The following is a 19,181-nucleotide window of genomic DNA, read 5'->3' on the forward strand; positions in this document are numbered from 1 at the left end:
AAGATATAGGCCAAAAACAAATATCCATTACAGAGGACATTAATGAATAGGGTGGATCTCAGGAGAATATGACACTCATCTTAAAAGTTTTACTAAATCAACGTACCAATGATGTTGAGTCGACAGCTGGCAGAGCTGAAGCCATAATCAGTGTTGACCTCACACAGGTACAGACCCGAGTCATCAGTCCTGAGTGTGGACAGTTGAAGTCTGATTCGTCCTTCTCTGAGGGCGTCTTTGTCACTCTGGACTCGTCCCGAAAACTTTTCATCCTGAGACTCTGACACCTCAACACCTTCATGAACCTGATACATACGTTACAGGAGTCTGTCTGCTCGGACTACAAGACTTAAAATCAGTTTTTACCACCAAGCCATACGACACCTCAACCACAACACTTAAACACACACAACACAGTCCACAGGACGCACTCAGAAGCTACCTTGCAGCTTCACAAGTACTCTGTTTAATCTGCACTGGTCACTCCACTTTATTGTTATTGATATTTATATTTAAAAAGTGCAATACTGTAATTTTCTGCTGCTCATTCCTGTGCAATATCCCATCTGCCCCCCCCCCCCCGTCATATTTCTTTTCGAAATTTTCTTATTTAATCACTAGTGTACATATATTTATATTTATAGATACATATATATTTAGTCATCTTTTCTCTTTTACCATGTCTCTCAAATATTTTGCTCTTTACTATTTTTCTATTTATTTTTTTTATTATTTTATTTTATTTTCTTCTACTGTACCATGCTGCTGAGTGACTGCTGCTCGTCAAACACATTTCATTGCAATGCTGACCCTGTGCTAACTTGCATATGACAAATAAAACTGAAAACTGATGCAGGACAAAAGCTTTATCCTCAGCTATCAGTTCACAGATGATAAAAAGGAATTTAGAGGATCCATCAGGTCTGAATCAGAATCAGAATACTTTATTAATCCCGGAGGAAATTAGGGTTACAGCAGGCAGCACGCTAATGGCGCATGCGCACTTACAAAGGAACCTTCTGACCAAACTTACACAAACAAAACATGTTGGTGGTGAACGTCCACTCCAGTGTGATGTTGTGGTTCTCCTCTGCCTGATAGCAGGTCTGTGTCACATTGACTACAAATGATCCTGTTGAGGAGACAGAGAGGGAAAGAGAGGAGCAGACACACTGAGAACTGGAACAAATCTGTTGTTGAGCTTTATTTGGAGTTCATAAAGTGAAGCTGTAAACTAACCAGAGACACATGAGGTGAGGATGATGAGCAGCAGGATCCTGCAGATCATCTTCTCCCTGTGAGAGGAGAGAGAGGTGAAGAGTCATCAGCACTCCTGTTCATGATCCTGGTACTAATAACAATGACTGATAGAAAGTGCTCAAAGAAGTTCTAGACTTACAAATGTGCCGGCATCATCAGAAAAATAATCTATAGCATAACATTATTTATTATGCAGACTCATATAGTATTATATACTATGTCTCCAGTATTAAAGGCAATCTTAAACACACACACATACAGACACACACACACATGCGCACACACACAAAAGTCCAACAGCCCAGTCCAACAGGAGAGGACAGAAATGAGGTGAAGAACAAAGTCAACACAGCTCAAAATGCTTACTCAGCCCAGTGTCATAGCAGAACATGAATCTCACAATAAAAGCAGTTTGTTCAAGTTTTTTTGTTTTGTTTTTACTGAAACTCGTGAATTTGTAAGGCACATATTTCTATTTGATGTCTGTAGTACAACCCCTCCTGCCCCAAAATGTTTCTGCCTTCATTTCTAAAACGTTAATACTGAGCACATGTACATCATTAAATGCACATGAGAGAAAGCAGATGAAGAATCGTGCTCAGCGACTCAGGAATAGTACTGAATTTATGTGGAAACAAAAATAACTAGATTAACAGTTGTTACATGAGCTGCCATGACACTGCTCTGGTGTATCTTATGATCTCCTTGCACAGTTGTGAAGCTCATCACCACCACAGAACCTAATTCTGAGGTGTGAACAGCTAATGTCAGTTACAGCTCCGTGGACATGCTCCTGATCAGAGCCACACAGTAATTGTAAAGGTCCAGTTTTGTTTATTGATCTAAGCCTGAACAGCTACGCGTAGTGTCCAGTAGAGGGCTCTGTTGCTTAGTTAACTGCACTAGCTGCACTTCCAGCTCAGACCGGTTTTTGTGCCGCACATGTCCCAGTAGGCAATGAAGCGTGAAGCAGCGTGATACCGGACTCTAGCGAAATTAACAATTTGCAGCCCTTGGAATGCGGAGCGAGGTACATGTTTTAAGTTGTATTTGATTGCTCAGTTGATATTTTGTTGTATTTTCTGCTTTATTTGAGTTCATATTTCCAATAAGCGTCGAACAAAATGTATTTTGTGTTTCTGTTTAGTTTTCACGGTGCATTGGCGCACCTCAGCACTGTTAGATTCTGAATGAATCTCAAAGTAAAAATGACTGCACCCGTCGAGGCTCTCTCTATTTCTTCCTTGGTCCGGGGGACTGCTACAGTAATCCAGGAGCGACCAAGTGAAGAGATTGTGTAGGACTGAAGCACACAGATCTATTCAAACACATATAAAAGAGGAAAAACTCCCCCACCCCCTTATCCGACATCTTCACGCCTTGGGCAAACATGCTCTGTAACGTTCTTTTGGACACATGCCAGTTGTACAACTGTATGACTACCATGGCTGCATACCTTCCATCCTCACAAGCTGTTTGTTTTTCTTTTTTTTCTAAAGATGGCTTAGGTGCAACTATTATTGGCTGGAAACAGAGAGATCATGGTTTAGAATAAAATATATAAAGTTAAAGTCTGTTTCCTGTGCTTTCAAGCTGAGTGTCTAAAGACAACACAGCACTGCTTAGCTTTAGCTTCTAACAGCAGTTCATCCAAACAGCTCACATCTATGGTCATTTTCTGAGGCAGCGCACGGTTTTCTTAAAAGTCTTAGCCATTGTGAAGCTAATGCTATTTTCAACTTTGGCCATGTAGTCACAGCACAGAGCTGGGTGTGGGTCTTAGTGTTTTATACTATCTCATGTGGTTCTGTGTAATGCAAACTCATATGGATTATTTTATGAATTTCCTAATGATGCACATGAAAAATAAATGGTCATGATGGACGTCATTCCTGAGATGGAAACCTCGCTGGATTGTGTAAACCTTGTGTGTTAAAGTAGCACCCAGTTGCTAATGTGCCAATATCATAAGCTTTCATATTTTCATGTCGGGTCTTGTTTAGACTTTTATCTCTTTATGGGACCGAGAGGAAAGCTGGGGCTGGGGGGTGTTCCAACTGGCTTACAGCTACATTTTGTTTGTTGTCTTCTTGTAACATGGATAGAAAAAAGGATTTTTTTTAACAAGAAATCTTGCAAAGTGTTAAATATTCATAAATACATTTTCTGGAATTGGGATTATTTGGGGCTCCTGACCTCTAAATGACTTGTTAGTGCATTGGACCTGTTTCACTTGCTCAGCCTTCTTCAAATCAAACAAAACTGATGCCAAACGTTTGTGCTGTAAAAAGTTTTATTTGTTCTGTTTTTGTTTTAAAGATATTAATGTAAGATTAAAGGTCAACCAGCCCCCCCCCCCCCCCCCCCCCCCACATTAATGAAATCAAACATGATTGGTGCCACATTTGTGCTGGTTTGTGCTGCAAAAAATTTTGTTTGTGCTGGTATCATTTTAAAGATATTAATAAAAGTTTCTAGAGTTCATCTAAGGTCAACCAGCCCCTTTCATTACTGTGAAAAGGTTGTGAAACACACATCAGTATTGGATATTTGTTTTATCATGATCACACTCTTTAAAAGCAAACCACTAGATTAACTTATAATAGTTAAAATAAACTATGCATTCTGTCCAGGAAATGAAACTTTATTTGCAAAATACAAAACTATGGGAATATTTTAGCCATGCTTCATGTAAGAAAAACGAAATACATAGAACTGACAAGCCGCTCAAGTTTAATAGAATAACTCAACAACAAAAATAATAGCTAGTTCATCACAAACCAGCACAAACATAGCACAATTGACTGGCACCAATGTTGTTTGTTTTCGTTAATGTGGGGGGCTGGTTGACATTGGATGACCTCTAAAGACTTTTATTAATATCTTTAAAACAAACATAGCACAAATGTTTGATATTAATTTTGTTTGATTTGCTAAGGTAGTGAAAAGTCATTACATTCTAAACAAATGTTTTAATTAATGATATCAGAAACATTTGCTTTTGTGCTACTATTGTGGTTGACAGCTGAGGCAAAATTAAGTTTCTTGATTGATGAAAGAAACACTTTGAAGCTGTTTTTGGATGAAGAGGACACTGAGATGTTCAGCTCCATCCTCCTGCATGTCTTTCTCGGGCTGCTGTCCCTCCACCTGCACTTCTCCAGCAGCAGCCTGATGTGGCTGTGTTGGCTTGTTACTACTTGTTGTGGTGCAGCTGCTAAAATGCCATTACCTGGACACGTGCCCAGGAGCCCATGTACAGTCAAGTCTCACTCATATACACACACACACACACATATATGTGTGTGTGTGTGTGTGTGAGAGTGTGGTGGTGGTTGCAATTCGGATCCTTTTCTCATATATATATATATATATATATACACCGTTTGGTTGTATTTAATCTTGCCATTTCTCCCCTACACTGCTGAGGTAGTGGTCTCTCCCAAAGTCACTTAACGTAATGCATGTGGTATTTTCAAAACAAATAAAACAAGTATGACAGGGAAAAAAATCCTGTATATTCTATATATGTCTAGTCTCTCCATTTCATAGTATTCTTTGTACATGTATACACAGCAAATCCAGCATGTCCAAATTAACACTGTCGGATTTGATTTCAACACTGTTAAAGTGTCTATATGGGTCCACACCAGAGAGTGTTAATTTAACTCTTTTTGGAGAGTTGGTACGTCAACTCTGATTTAGTGTTAAACACCAAATCTGTCGGGAGTTGATAATTTAACACTTGGTGTTAAGAGTTTATATATTAACTCTCAAAGAGTATTTTAGTTTAACTACGTAAGAGTTATCTTCTAATTCATTCTAAAAACCAACACAGAGAGACTGAGGAGGAGCTTCTTCCTGCAGGCGATACGGTCTCTCAATCACACCACCACACAGTACTGACCCACACATATGGTTCTTACACACACACTGGACTTTCTGGACTTTGGTTTTGCACAACACTGGTCACTATATTCTTCATTTCCGGTTAATACTTGTACAGCTGCTGTTATTGTGTATATATTTATTTATATTTAGATTTCTTCATACATTCTTATATAGTTCTATATTGTGTATTGTGTATTTTGTTGTACAGTTATTTTATTTTCAACTTTAATTTATATATTTATCTTTATCTTATTCTTCCCAGTTAAATTTACCCTTCATTCTAATTTGTGTTGTATAGTTATTTCATTTTTAACCTTAATTTATATTTTATTCCTTCCTAGTTAAATTTACCCTTTTTAATTTTTCATATTTATTTCCTATCTTATTCATAGCCTTTTCCTTTTTTGTTTTCTTTAGATCACGAGCAGTTGTCCAAGCATTTCACTACATATCGTACTGTGTATGACTGTGTACGTGACAAATAAAATTTGAATTTGATTTGAATTTGAATTTGAAAAAGCGGGAATTTTACTGTTCTGAACTTCTAGAAATTTCTTTTGGAAATAAACATTTACTAAAAAGATGCAATGGTTTTTGAAAAACATTTATTCTGAACTGTGCACCACAATTTCAAAACATCTTCTGAAAGATGTAACAGTGTACATGTTCTCACTTTCATTAGAATTTTGTTTATCAAAAGGTCTGACATGGTAAATGCAAATAACAGCATTCTCATCACTTATTTCTTCAATACAATATGCATGTCCTTCATTCATCCCTTTGTGGAACTTCAACGCACTTCTGCTCTCCCCCATATTCCATCTTCACAAGCATATCCTGTGTGGAGATTGAATAAAAATTAGTTGACGCTAATTAATGGCACAAATAATCCAGTAAACAATTGCAGCACAGTAAAAAAAAAAAAAAAAGGAATCCTCTTTGAGCCATTACTTGTGTAAAGTATTTTCTCAAAAGACAAAGACACAGGCAACAGGTAATACTGAACTAAATGTAAAACCTCAACCTTTTTCATTTTTACCTAAACCGTGTGCACAAAACTCTGGAGGGATCTATGCTAACGTAGAATCCAGTCAGGACGTCAGCTACTGTTGTTTGCTCGTTTTTTTTATGGGCGATCGTTTTCAGGATTCAAGTAGCACCATTATACCAACATTTCACATTCTACACATTGTTTTAGGTGTATTTGACCAAAAAATTTGACTGAAAATTCACATGCAAGCTTTTTTCAAGGCTGTGGTATTTGCCCGCAAACAATACCTTTCAGCTAGCTAAAACAGAATATTATGCTATCAGCGAGCAACATGGCTAATGCCTTTCACACAGCTTTGTCTCAACTCCAAAGAGCCACAGAAGTAAAAGCTAATAATAATTGAAACAATCTTTGAAAAAATGACTTACCAAGCATGGCAAACAACTCAAATATGTAGAGCAAAATGAAACGGCTTCACTTCAGCTTCGATTGGAGCCATGCTGGGGGCGGAGTCTGTGAATTTACTCTGTTGGTGTCATAGCCCCTCTAGGAGTTCAGAGTTAAGAGGTCAAGAGTTAATGTTTCCATTGTAACACCTCCAGATTTGACAGAGAAACACTCATTTTTAACACTCGATTTGAACTACTATCATTTTACACCTCAGAGTTACATTAAAAGAATGTGACTCTGCTTAGAGTAAAATTAACTCTACTTTTGCAAGAAGACTATTAACACCAAAACATTTAACACTTTTGAATTTGCTGTGTACACTGTGTTGGAATTTTCTGTTATTAAAGTTTGCAATGTGATCAGCTGTAGCTACACCTGTTGCATGCAGGAGAGCAAGTGGATAGCAAACATCTCACTTATACAGTCACCTGGTCTGCCTTTGAGTCCTCGCAGCATCTCTTTTATAACATCAAACACAACTCCCGCATGTTCAGTTAAAACATTTTCTTGTCCCACCCTCGCTGTTGCCGGGCAGATAGTGACTCCCACTATCTATGTTCCAGGAAGCGCTGGAGTTTCATTCTTCTACATAGTTAAGCAGGCTACATCTGGTCATACTGACACACGTTTTTCACCTTAATAATAATGGATTGGATTTATATAGCGCTTTTCAAGGCACCCAAAGCACTTTACAATGCCACTATTCATTTACTCTCACATTCACACACTGGTGGAGGCAGCTACAGTTGTAGCCACAGCTACAGGGGCAGACTGACAGAAGCGAGGCTGCCATATCGCGCCATCGGCCCCTCTGGCCAACACCAGGTAGGGTAAAGTGTCTTGCCCAAGAACACAACGACCAGGACAGAGAGCCCGGGGATCGAACCGGTGACCTTCCGGTTACAGATACGCTTCCCAACCCCCTGAGCCACGGTAGACCCAAAAAGGTATGGAAAATTCTACAGTGGAAATTCTAAGTACATAAATCTGAATATAAGAATTGTGAACGACCACAACAGGCCCGACGACTGCTTTTTTTTCAACTGCTTTTCCAGATCTTTATTGTATACACTTTTTACAAGGTTGCTGTCACACTCGGCGGCTTCAGCTCTCCTTATGCCAGCCACACACATCACCAACAACACAATCACAGGCAAGAACAGCTTTTTATGCCGGCGAGGCATGACTGTAGATGTGCGCAGGTGCGTCCATCTCACCTGCAGTGGCATCACAGACCATGCCCCAAAAATAAACTAGAAATTTGGACTTAGCCAAGAAAAACCGTGTGAATCTCTGCAAGTTACAAATACGAATTTTGACCCTATTTTTCTTCCTTTCATCTGATTGGTCAATGTCATGTCAATCACAAATGTAGCAATCCAATCAGAGAACATATGGATTTGGCTGTCGGAGGGGCGCTTTTTTGAAGTAACAAAGTACTCTTAGTAACTAAATATGAACTGATTGTGGGCTCATATTTGGAATTTGATACTTAGTAAATTTGAACAGAGTAAAACAGGCTGTAACCAGGGTTTAGATTTTTTTCTTTTCATGAGCAATATTAAACCTAAAACAATCTGAGAGAATGCAAATAAACAGCTTGTGAGAATGAAAGCTGGAGGCTGTCCTGACATGACTTGTGCCTACGCAGTGTTCACCTGGAATGAACACAGCATTTAAAAAATGAAGTCTATCAATGTGTTTATTTAGGAGCTTTTTAGCAGTAGAGCTAAAGGTTCAAAGCAATTTTAATGTACTGTCCCTCAGTCTGCTGAATCTGTAGCAGTGCATCATAACAGAGAGCTGATGTAGAGATGAAATATTCTAAAAGTAGTACCTAAAGCTTAAATAATGTTTAATAAGTGAAAACCAGAGTATCTCAACAGTGACTCACATCCCCCCACACAAACATGGACAGACCATACAAACTCCACACAGAATAACCATCTTTGCTCATATAAAACTCTGAGCATTATGATCTCACAGCTATGAGCTCGTTTTGCATGTCTGGGTTTGCCTACATGAGGGGGCGGACTGGCTCCATTTGACTTTAGGGGAAAGCAGGAAGGTGTGTCGTTATTGTGCAATGAGAAACGTTGGAATATGTTTGTTTCTTTCTTTGGAGCCTTGAGAGAGTTGATGCATTTTTTATGATTTTAATGTATATAAATTTGGATTCCTACCTCAGATATTTGGACAATTTTGTTCTTTTTCTGTGACTATGCTCCTTCTGCGTCCGACACAGGACTCTGCAGTAAGTAAATGTCCACAGAGGCCTGCAAGCTTTGATAGTTTTATAAAAGTATATAACAAGTGTTCCATAAGGTTCCTCTGACATTTGTATGCTTTAAATAGGTGAACTGTACTTTAGATTTATAATTGCCTAAAGTATGAGTCTGCATTCCTCTTCAGATCAGAAATACGTTAGATATGTTTCTTCAGAATAATTTGAATCAATGGTTGTTGATCAATAATCGTGACAATTTGTATATCAAGGAACTAATCTCACAGCCCATTGTTCATTTAGTTTCAGTCATTGTGCAAATGTATTGTTGATAAGGTTGGGAAACCTGCAGTCGGCTGAGACTGAAGAAGTCACTTGGATGAGTGACGAAAAATTTTTCCCGCTCAAAACGTTACGTCCAGATGAACAGAATCCAATTTGGGGATTCAGAATCATTTGTCTGCAGCATTTTCAGCTGCATAAAAACATGACGTCGATTACGTCTGTGCAATCATAAAATCCATGTTAGAGATCAAAGAGTTTTTGAAGTGAATCTATCGTGAGTGCAAAAACTACGATATAACAAAATGGTGTTTGAAATCCTTGCATCCGGAGCATTACTTTAAATCCTTGGATTTGGTGTACGAGAAATCTGAAAATAGTATGAAGGGAAAAAAGTTTCATTCAAAATGAAACTCAAACTTAAAAAAGTTGATTTTTGCCATCTCTATTTATTAATGTGTTTCTTCCAAGGATAAACACATTGTCAAAGTCATCTGATAAGAAATCCTATCTGCAGCGTTTATCTTCAGTCTACTTCAGCTGTGATATGAATGAACTGAATCTGTTGTAAAGAATGCTGTTCTTAGTTTTACTGTTTAGGGTACAATGAAGAATGTGGAGCTCCAGAGCTCTCCTCCTCTCAGTACTAACTGTGAATCTCTTCTGTGCTGCAGTGGGTGAGTAGCTGCTGTGTTCAGCTGATGAAGCATTAGTTTGTAAACTTCCTGTTTCTGAAGTTTAAAAGAAGGATTTAAAGCAGTAAAAAGTCACATACCTGCTGCCTGTTACCACAGTCTAAGTCCAGAGACCTGCTTCAGTCAACTTCGTGCTGATATTGAGTCTTAGACTCTGATTTCTGTTTGAAATCACATGATTTAAAATGTTTGATACTTCAAAAATCAGAGAAATTGTGCTCTGAATTACAGAAAATATTTTCTTCTTTCCCTGATGGAGACCGCGAGTCCACACTGGGCCTCACATTCACCCCGTAATGAAAACTAAGCAAAGCAGACCGTCACACACTTGTGTACGTGGAAACTAACAAATAGAGCTCTGCTGTCAGTTCATTGCTCTCAAACAATACGTTTTATCTCTGTTCTATAACTTTCTTTTGATTAGCTTCTCCTCATAAAAGACAGTCAGAAAGAGACGCCTGACTCCTGAGATTGTCAGTATGCTTACTGAGTTTCATGAGCTGATTCTGCCTTTTAATATGGTTCCTAATTTATTCTGTGTCTGTTTCCTCCTGCAGGTCAAAGTAACTTCACTATGAGTGAAGAACAGGAGGTCTACCAAGCTGAGGAAAAAAGTAACATCACAATAACATGGCTGCTCCATTTAGACACCAACAGGCCTCCTGACTTCCTGCAAATAGACCTAATGAATGTGAAAAGGAAGACACAGGTTTTCTTCTATAACAGCAAGACTGGCACTGAGGTGTATCCAGATGAGAACTACAGAGGACGACTGCAGTGTGATCCACAGCTCGCCAGGAAAGGACGACTTGAATGTCTCTTAACTGATCTCAGGCTCAACGACACGGGGATGTATCACTGCATCGTTGTCCTTAACGAAGAAGTTATTTCCAAAACCTGTGACCTCAGTGTTACAGGTAAGATGACACCACTGACTCTTTTGCTGGTTTCCATAACAATAACTATGTAGTATCAAATATTTAGACTTGCATACTTAAAGTACTGTACTCAATCTATACATTTGTGTATATTTTCAGTCACCAGAAAAAAAAATCAGCATCAGTATTATCACAACCATGCACTCCTTTACCCTCTCTCTGTCTCACAAACATTGATTTTTCTTCTCTGGTTATGCCATCATGTTAAGTTCATCCTGAACCAGTGGCCATGATATAAAGTACCACAGGCTGTGAATGCTACATTAGCATGTACACTCTCAGCCACTTCATTAGGTACGCCCGTTTAACTGCTTATTAATACAAATGTCTAATCAGTTGATCACACTGTAGCAGCATTTAGGCATGTAGACATGATCAAGACGACCTGCTGAAGTTAAGACTGAGGATCAGAATGGGGGAGAAAGATAACTTAAGTGAGAGTCATGTCGGGACGTTTGTTACCAGATAGTCTGGTCTGACTATTTAAGAGCGGTTACTAATGAAGTGTGTTAAACTAAAATTCATGCTTGATCTTAGTCTTAATCTCTTAAGTCTTAAGCAACTAACTTTGTTAATTAGTCACTAAGTTTTCTTGAAGAATGATCCCTTCACTCATGCTCGTTCAATTTCTTTGCAGCAACTTTTAACAAACCTGTGGAAGTGACATCAAAACCAGCGAACTCTAAGAGGATCGGCCTCCACGCAGCTCTGGCTTTGTTTGCAGTGGTGATCATAGCGCTGCCACTGCGTTACCTGTCTGTAACATTTTGTAAATAATATTATTTGTATTAATGTGAAGTAGCAGCCCATTACAGATTACTCCTGAGGTCACCTCTGACTGTAATGAGACTAGGGATGGGTATCGTTTAGGTTTTATCCGATACCGGTGCCAAATCAGTACTTTTGAAACGGTGCCGGTGCTCAAACCGGTGCTTAAAGAATGGAGAACACAAAATTGGTCCAAAAACCTCTCATGTTCAGCTGTTTTTTTGGAAAAAGATAACAATGTTAGTCTTTTCTGCAGCTATAGAGGATTTATGGCATCACTCTTGGCTGGAAGCAGTGCTTAAACAATGGAAAAAACACAAACTTTGTCTAAAAACCTCTCATGTTTAACTGTTTCCCACTTTTTCTTTGGTCATTTTAGCCTTTTTAGCCAGGGTGAAGGGAGTATCTGCCATCAAACAAGAAGACAGCCGCATGTAGCTATGATGATGTTTGCTAGTTCACTTTACATGCATTAATGTAATAACGTGGTTAGCCTACTCAACGTAAATTACACACGAACAACATTAAGCTACTCACGCAGAAAAGAACGGCTGCTGCTGCCATCATCATCCGTCATCATTTCTGCTACACTGACAGGGCTAGGGGCCAGGACTCTCCTCTTCGGGTTTTTGGGGGATGTTGCTAACTCCGGGTCCGATAACAGGCACCACACCCGCAGTAGATGTGTGAGGTCTCGCAGCAAGCTATCAAATACAGTGCATTTCTCGGCTTTTAAAAAAAACGCTATGCGTCGCCAGGTGTTTCATCGGATTTGAGGTGTTACCTCCTTTGACAGTATCACAGTATCCTTGGACAGTCTCGGTCGTTGCGTCCTTGGGCAAGACACTTCACCCGTTGCCTACTGCTGGTGGTCAGAGGGCCCGGTGGCGCCAGTGTCCGGCATCCTCGCCTCTGTCAGTGCGCCCCAGGGTGGCTGTGGCTACAATGTAGCTTGCCATCACCAGTGTGTGAATGTGTGTGTGAATGGGTGAATGACTGGATATGTAAAGCGCTTTGGGGTCCTTAGGGACTAGTAAAGCGCTATATAAATACAGGCCATTTATCAGCTTAAAGCACTTGTTGCAGGCTGCTGAGTTTGCATCTTTTGCTGTGAAGTACAGCCAGACTTTTGACCGCTTCGCCTTGGGCATTTTTAATCTGTAGCTCTGCTCTAAAAGAATGTACGTACCTGGACCCGCCTACTATCCTCGGAAACGTAAAATGATTGGCTAGAATCTAAAGTGTATCACAGCTCTGGAAAAAAAAGCACCGAAATAAAGCACAGAAATGTGCTTTATGCTACCGTTTATGTCAGAACTGGTACCCATCCCTAAATGAGACTGCTGCCAATGTTTTTCAAATTCCTCAGAGCTGTGCCACAGAGCAGTGCACATTTACACCACACCCACTCTTCTACAATACTATGAAAAAGTCTTGAGCCGCCGATCTCTTTACATTTCGAATCCCAGGAGTCAGATGTTCTTGTAAGTCTTGAAAGTCCAGTTCTTATGCCTGACCAATTTTTTCAGAAGTCTTTCCAGACAAAAGGTTAAACTCCAAGTAATGCATAAAAAACAAAGTTTGCCTTTTTGACAATCTTTTAATTATTACTACCTTCTTTAAAAAAAAAAAAAAAAAAAATGTTAATTCACTTCAACAAATGGAGAACAACAACAGAAGGATATGCTAACTCCAGCTATAAAGCTTTAAAAAATTTTCATCCAGCACTTTGTTATCAGACTTTGATATTGTCATATTTAGCACATGTGTGGCTAATTAACTCATTAACTAATTAGCCCTCATGTGTGTCTGTTTCTGCTCCTGTTTACAAACCATATGAAGCACTTTAGACTTTATGAAGGTTTATGTGTGCGTCTATTTCAAAGGTCAACATGGCCAAAAGACTTTGCTGTTGACACTTTGCACACAAATTGGTGTGTTGAAGAACACCAATCAATGAGTCGACCAATCAGTGTTTACCCATAGTTGACCTTAAGAAGCTGCTTTTTAAACATTTTTTTTTATTTGAGATACCCAGAATACAAGATCAGTAAAGTTGATTTAATGTTTAAAATTTTAAATCTCTTCATTAGATATGGGGCAGTGTCATATGATGTTTAAGAGTGGGCACTTTAAAGTTATCTCTGACTAGGATTTTAGATTTTGTTAAGCAAAACAACAAAAAGAAAGTCTGGCTTTGTTGAACCTGGTCCACAGAATGATATCTCTCAGGACTTAATTTCAGTTTTACATCTCTTTGCTGTTTCACTGTGAGGCCTTGAAAATTTAAGGTCCAGAGTTTACGGGGGTTAACTCAGACGTACCTCAGTTTCAGCCATTTGGGTTTCTCTTTTTGAGTGACCTCAGTCTCATTGACAAAGAAGTTGATGTGGAGTGGAGATGGTGTGTGGCTGCAAAGTGGACAGACTCTGAGAGCAGTATTAGTATAGTATTAATATTTTAATTTTATGTTAGGTATGTTAATAAATAAAAAAAAGGACATTGGTGCTTTTTTCTGCATAGAAATGTCCACAATAAGTCTTTAATTAGAACAAAAATGTAATTTAAAACAGTTTTGTACAATAAATATTTCTTTTAAATTTGGTAACAAAGAAGGAATTTATTAATGTTGAAGAATGTTAAGCATACAGCTTCATGCTAATTTTGTATATTCATGTTTCTGCTATATTCAATAAACATTTAAACACATTAAGTTTTTTGTTTTTTTAAACAAATGCTTATGTTAAGTGACGGCTGTGTGCAAACAGGAATAGGACCCAAGGTGCAGACTCAAGATACAAACTTAAACAGAAACAGCTTTAATATTATTAATTATTAATATTAATATCAACTGGAAAAAACTGGAAAAACTGGAAAAAAGTCAAAATAAACTAACACCGGCAGACTGACAAAACACACAGCAAAATAAACGGTAGATCACGATACGGACACAGAGAAACACAGGGCTTAAATACACAGAGGGAGCAATCAGGGAATGAGTAACAGGAGGGAAACACAGCTGGGGCAAATCAGAACTGACGAGACAAAAGAAGCGTAAACTGAACACACTGAGATAAGACAGAGACCTTCAAAGTAAAACAGGAAACACATAACACAGACTGAACAAAGACACAGACTCACATGTAGGCACTACAGAGGTAACAGAGACGTGGGACCAGGGCAGACACAAACACTGACTGGACACGGGGATATAGGAACTAAGGATACACAGAGACGCGAACTAGACAAGGGGATACAGGTGACAGGGGAGACAGAACAACTAGAGAAGACAGACATAAACCATAAAACAGAACTCAAAGAAACCAAAGACTAGAAAGTATAAATAATATAATAAACTCAAAAAGCCTGGCATCCTAACAGCTTAACATAGTGTATTAGATGTTTTTCATGAATATTTTTATTTTCATATCATCTAAGAGATAAGTGTGTGTGTGTGTGTGTGTGTGTGTGTGTGTATCTTATGTAGATGATAGCTGAGCTCTTTTATCCTGTTATCCCATCTGCCTGAATTCATTCTCTTGGTGGCGCTGTCACTTGGTGTTCGATTGCTCTGTGGTAGAGTATCACTTCCTGTTCCTGCTCAAACAGAGTGGTGTTTCTGAGTAGCTTATCTGCAGTGGCGGTCCTAGCCTGTTTGGCACCCTGGGCGAACACTGCCTCCCCGAGTCCTAAAGTGTATATTTATTTTCTTACTCTTCTTATATTTATTGTTTGTTTACTTGCACTGCTGTAACTGCAGCCTTGTGTCTCGTCTCTCTATATACTGGACTGTATGTAGCGGAGATGACAATAAAGTTTACTTTGACTTCAGCAGCGAGCAGGCGCATCGAGGGCTCTCGCGCATATAGAATTTCGAAAAAACATCTGTGCAAATTATAAGTCTGCATCATTTTTTGGTTATTAGATGCCGCTCCAGCCAGCCAGAGAATCCCCTGCCGCCCCGCCCTCTCCTCCCTGTGCCGCAAGCAGCAGGCGCACCTCGCTAACGGAGGGCGCCCTTACTCCCAGCAAATGGGCAATAGAAAACCAATCGGTCCCTATCCCATCCTACTATGCATGACGTCGGGGCAACATGAGATCGAGCTATTTTTTTTTTTTAGCTGATGCCCGTGATGCCGCCCCCAACACGATGCCGCCCCAGGCAACCGCCCGTGTCGCCCGTATCAAAAACTGCTACTGCTTATCTGCTTAGCAATTTAATTAAAAACTTTTAAATACATTCTTTTTTCATAGTATAATCTTCACGTGCTTCTTCCGAAGCACACTTTCTGTGTACTCACTACCTAATTTATAGCCAAAGTATTCACTCACTGTCTGTACTGTTTCTCTAGTTTAGCTTAGCTCGTAGCCGACTCGTTAGCACCATGGCTACTTCACCTGTCCCTCCTGCACTTTCTTGCTCATTGTGTCAGATGTTTAGTTACTCCTCGGCCTCCTTTAGCAGTAATGATATCTGTAACAAAAGTAGCATATTTGCAGCTCTGGATTGCTGAATTGGAGACTCGGCTTCGCACCCTTCATTCACCCGTAGCTAGCCAGGACCCTGTAGCTGGTGCAGTCGAAGATACCGTAGGCCCCTCTAGCTGTTCCCCGGCAGACCCCAAGCAGCTGGGGAAAGAGGGCGGCTGGGTGACGGTGAGGAGGAAGCATAGTCTTAAACAGAATCCCAAGGTACACCACCAACCTGTTTATGTGTGTAACCGTTTTTTTTTTCCCACTCGGTGACACACCTGCCGGGGGTCGAACTCTGGTAATTGGTGATTCTGTTCTCAGACATGTGAAGCTAGAGACACCGGCAACCATAGTCAATTGTCTTCCAGGGGCCAGATATACTGTATTATATATCTTTGTTAGGGCAGCAATCTTGATTAGTGGAGCTTTAGAGATAGCTGACAAGATAATGCATTTTTAAAGCTACAGCTTTGAGCAGAAGAACACCCACAGAGCATGCAGAGCAGGCGACAATGAAGGAAATTTAAAACTGCTGGCTAAGGGTAAATGTAAATTCAGTAAAATCATAATTCACGTCGGCAGTAATGACACCCGGTTACGCCAATCGGAGGTCACTAAAATCAATATTGAATTGTGTGCAACTTTGCCAAAACAATGTCGGACTCTGTAGTTTTCTCTGGTCCCCTCCCCAATCAGACCAGGAGTGACATGTTTAGCCGCATGTTCTTCTTAAATTGCTGGCTGTCTGAGTGGTGTCCCAGAAACGATGTGGGCTTCAAAGATAATTGGCAAACCTTCTGGAGGAAACCTGGTCTTGTTAGGAGAGACGGCATCCATCCCACTTTGGATGGAGCAGCTCTCATTTCTAGAAATATGGACAAATTTATTAAACCCCCCAAAATACGACTATCCAGAGTTGGGACCAGGAAGCAGAGTTGCAGTCTTACACGCCTCTCTGCAGCTTCTCTCCTCCTGCTACCCCCCCAAAAACCCATCTCCATAGAGACTGTGTCAGCTCCCAAACAGACAAAAAACAAACTAAAAACCAGCAACAAACAACTTAAACATAAACAGTCACAAAGAAAGAACAATACAGTATCCACAACTGAACCAAAGAGTAAAACAGTGAAATGTGGATTATTAAATATTAGGTCTCTCTCCTCCAAGTCTCTGTTAGTACATGACTTAATAATTGATCAACAAATCGATTTACTCTGCCTTACAGAAATCTGGTTGCAGCCGGATGATTATGTTAGTTTAAATGAATCAACACCCCCGAGTCATTCTAACTACCAGAAATCTCGAAGCACAGGCCGAGGGGGCGGTGTGGCAGCAATTTTTCACACCAGCCTATTAATTAACCAAGACAGACTTTTAATTCATTTGAAAGCCTGATGCTTCGCCTCGTCCACCCCAGCTGTAAAACTCAGAAACCAGCCTTACTTGTTATCATATATCGTCCACCTTGGCCTTACACAGAGTTTCTCTCTGATTTCTAAGACTTTTTATCTGATTTAGTGCTCAGCTCAGATAAAATAATTATTGTGGGTGATTTTAGAATCCATGTAGATGCTAAAAATGACAGCCTCAACATGGCATTTAATCTGTTATGGGACACAATTGGCTTCTTCTCAAAATGTAAAGAACCCACCCACCACTTTAATCACACTCTAGATCTTGTTTTAACATATGGCATAGAAACTAAACAATTAACAGTGCTTCCTGAAAACCCTCTCCTGTCTGATCATTTCCTGATAACATTTACATTTACAATAATTGATTACACAGCAACAGCTGGGATAGGCTCCAGCGCCCCCCGCGACCCTGAAAAGGAGAAGCGGAAGCGAATGGATGGATGGATGGATGGGATTACACAGCAGTGGAGAGTAGACTTTATCTCAGTAGATGTCTTTCTGAAAGTGCTGTAACTACGTTTAAGAATATAATCCACCCACTGTTATCATCTTCAATGCCCTGTACCAACACAGAGCAGAGCAGCTATCTGAACGCTACCCCAACAGAGGTCGATTATCTTGTTAATAATTTCACCTCCTCACTACGTACGACTCTGATACTGTAGCTCCTGTGAAAACTAAGGTCTCTAATCAGAAGTACCTGACTCCGTGGTATAATTCTCAAACGCGTACCCTAAAGCAGATGACTCGTAATCTGGAGAGGAAATGGCGTGTCACAAATTTAGAGGATCATCATTTAGCCTGGAGAAATAGTTTGCTGCTTTATAAGAAAGCCCTCCGCAAAGCCAGAACATCTTACTATTCATCACTGATTGAAGAAAATAAGAACAACTCCAGGTTTCTCCTCAGCACTGTAGCCAGGCTGACAAAAAGTTTTGAGCCAACCATCCCTTTAACGTTAACTAGAAATGACTTCATGAACTTCTTCACAAATAAAATTCTTATCATTAGAGAAAAAATTACCAATAATCATCCCACAGATGTAATATCATCTACAGCTACTCTTAGTACCACTGATGTTAAGTTAGACTCTTTTTCTCCAATTGATCTTTCTGAGTTCACTTCAATAATTACTTCCTCCAAACCATCAACGTGTCTTTTAGACCCCATTCCTACCAAACTGCTCAAAGAAGTCCTGCCATTAATTAATTCTTCGATCTTAAATATGATCAAGCCAGATAACACACACCAATTACCGTAATTGTCGGGCTATAAGCCGCTACTTTTTGTACAAGATTTGAACCCTGCGGATTTTAGTCAGGTGCGGCTTTTCTATGGATTGTCCATAACTTTTTGTCATATCGTTGTCATGGTCCTGGGCCATGTGGGCCCAGTATTCTTAGTTCTTTGTATTCTCGTATTTCGTTCCTTATTTAGGCCATATCTTCTGAGTTGCCCTGTTGTGTTGTTCCCTAAGTGTTTTTCCCTTCATGGCTCTCTCCCCCTGTGTGCCCTCTATGTATTGATGAGCCCTCGTCTCCCTTTGTGGTTGTTTCATGTTTCCCCAGCCCGTTATGTCTGTGTTTTCCCCGTGCTCTCTCTCCTCCTGTCGGAACCTCTGTGCCTCTACATGTCATGTTCAGTTCACCCCGCCCTGTCTCGTTATGATTATCAGTGTCACCTGTGTTCCCCGTGTGTGCCCACTTTCCTCGTTTACCCTCTGTGTATTTCTGTCTGAGTCTCCCTCTGTTCGGCGTCGTGTTCTCCCTCATGCTGTGTGTGATTCCCCCGTGT

General features: G+C 39.9%; 2 protein-coding genes across 4 annotated transcripts in view; both read left to right on the forward strand.

The window, feature by feature from the left end:
* Window positions 1–19,181, forward strand: part of LOC146713915 (uncharacterized) — a 163,307-nt gene that overhangs the window by 106,525 nt on the left and 37,601 nt on the right. The gene's annotated exons all lie outside the window — the stretch shown is intronic.
* Window positions 8,689–13,661, forward strand: LOC146713920 (uncharacterized). 2 transcript variants are annotated; one of them, XM_085450578.1, is made up of 4 exons: window positions 8,689–8,846; window positions 9,686–9,775; window positions 10,351–10,710; window positions 11,369–13,661. In XM_085450578.1, the coding sequence occupies exons 2-4, from the start codon at window positions 9,712–9,714 to the stop codon at window positions 11,506–11,508; spliced, it is 564 nt and encodes a 187-aa protein (XP_085306704.1). In that variant the 5' UTR covers window positions 8,689–8,846; window positions 9,686–9,711; the 3' UTR covers window positions 11,509–13,661. The 2 variants fall into 2 exon arrangements, with proteins under 2 accessions (XP_085306704.1, XP_085306703.1); XM_085450577.1 differs by having other exon boundaries at window positions 8,689–9,775.

The sequence above is a fragment of the Copadichromis virginalis genome, linkage group LG3 (genome assembly GCF_057382275.1).
Source record: "Copadichromis virginalis isolate Kocher_CV1m ecotype Utaka linkage group LG3, C_Virginalis_male_GT1.1, whole genome shotgun sequence".
Lineage (NCBI taxonomy): Eukaryota > Metazoa > Chordata > Actinopteri > Cichliformes > Cichlidae > Copadichromis > Copadichromis virginalis.

Coding starts and splice junctions, on each gene's coding strand:
- LOC146713920 (XM_085450577.1), top strand. CDS start 9,712: ATGTGGAGCTCCAGAGCTCTCCTCCTCTCAGTACTAACTGTGAATCTC. Junction 9,776..10,350: donor TCTCTTCTGTGCTGCAGTGG/GTGAGTAGCTGC, acceptor TTCCTCCTGCAG/GTCAAAGTAACTTCACTATG. Junction 10,711..11,368: donor CTGTGACCTCAGTGTTACAG/GTAAGATGACAC, acceptor ATTTCTTTGCAG/CAACTTTTAACAAACCTGTG.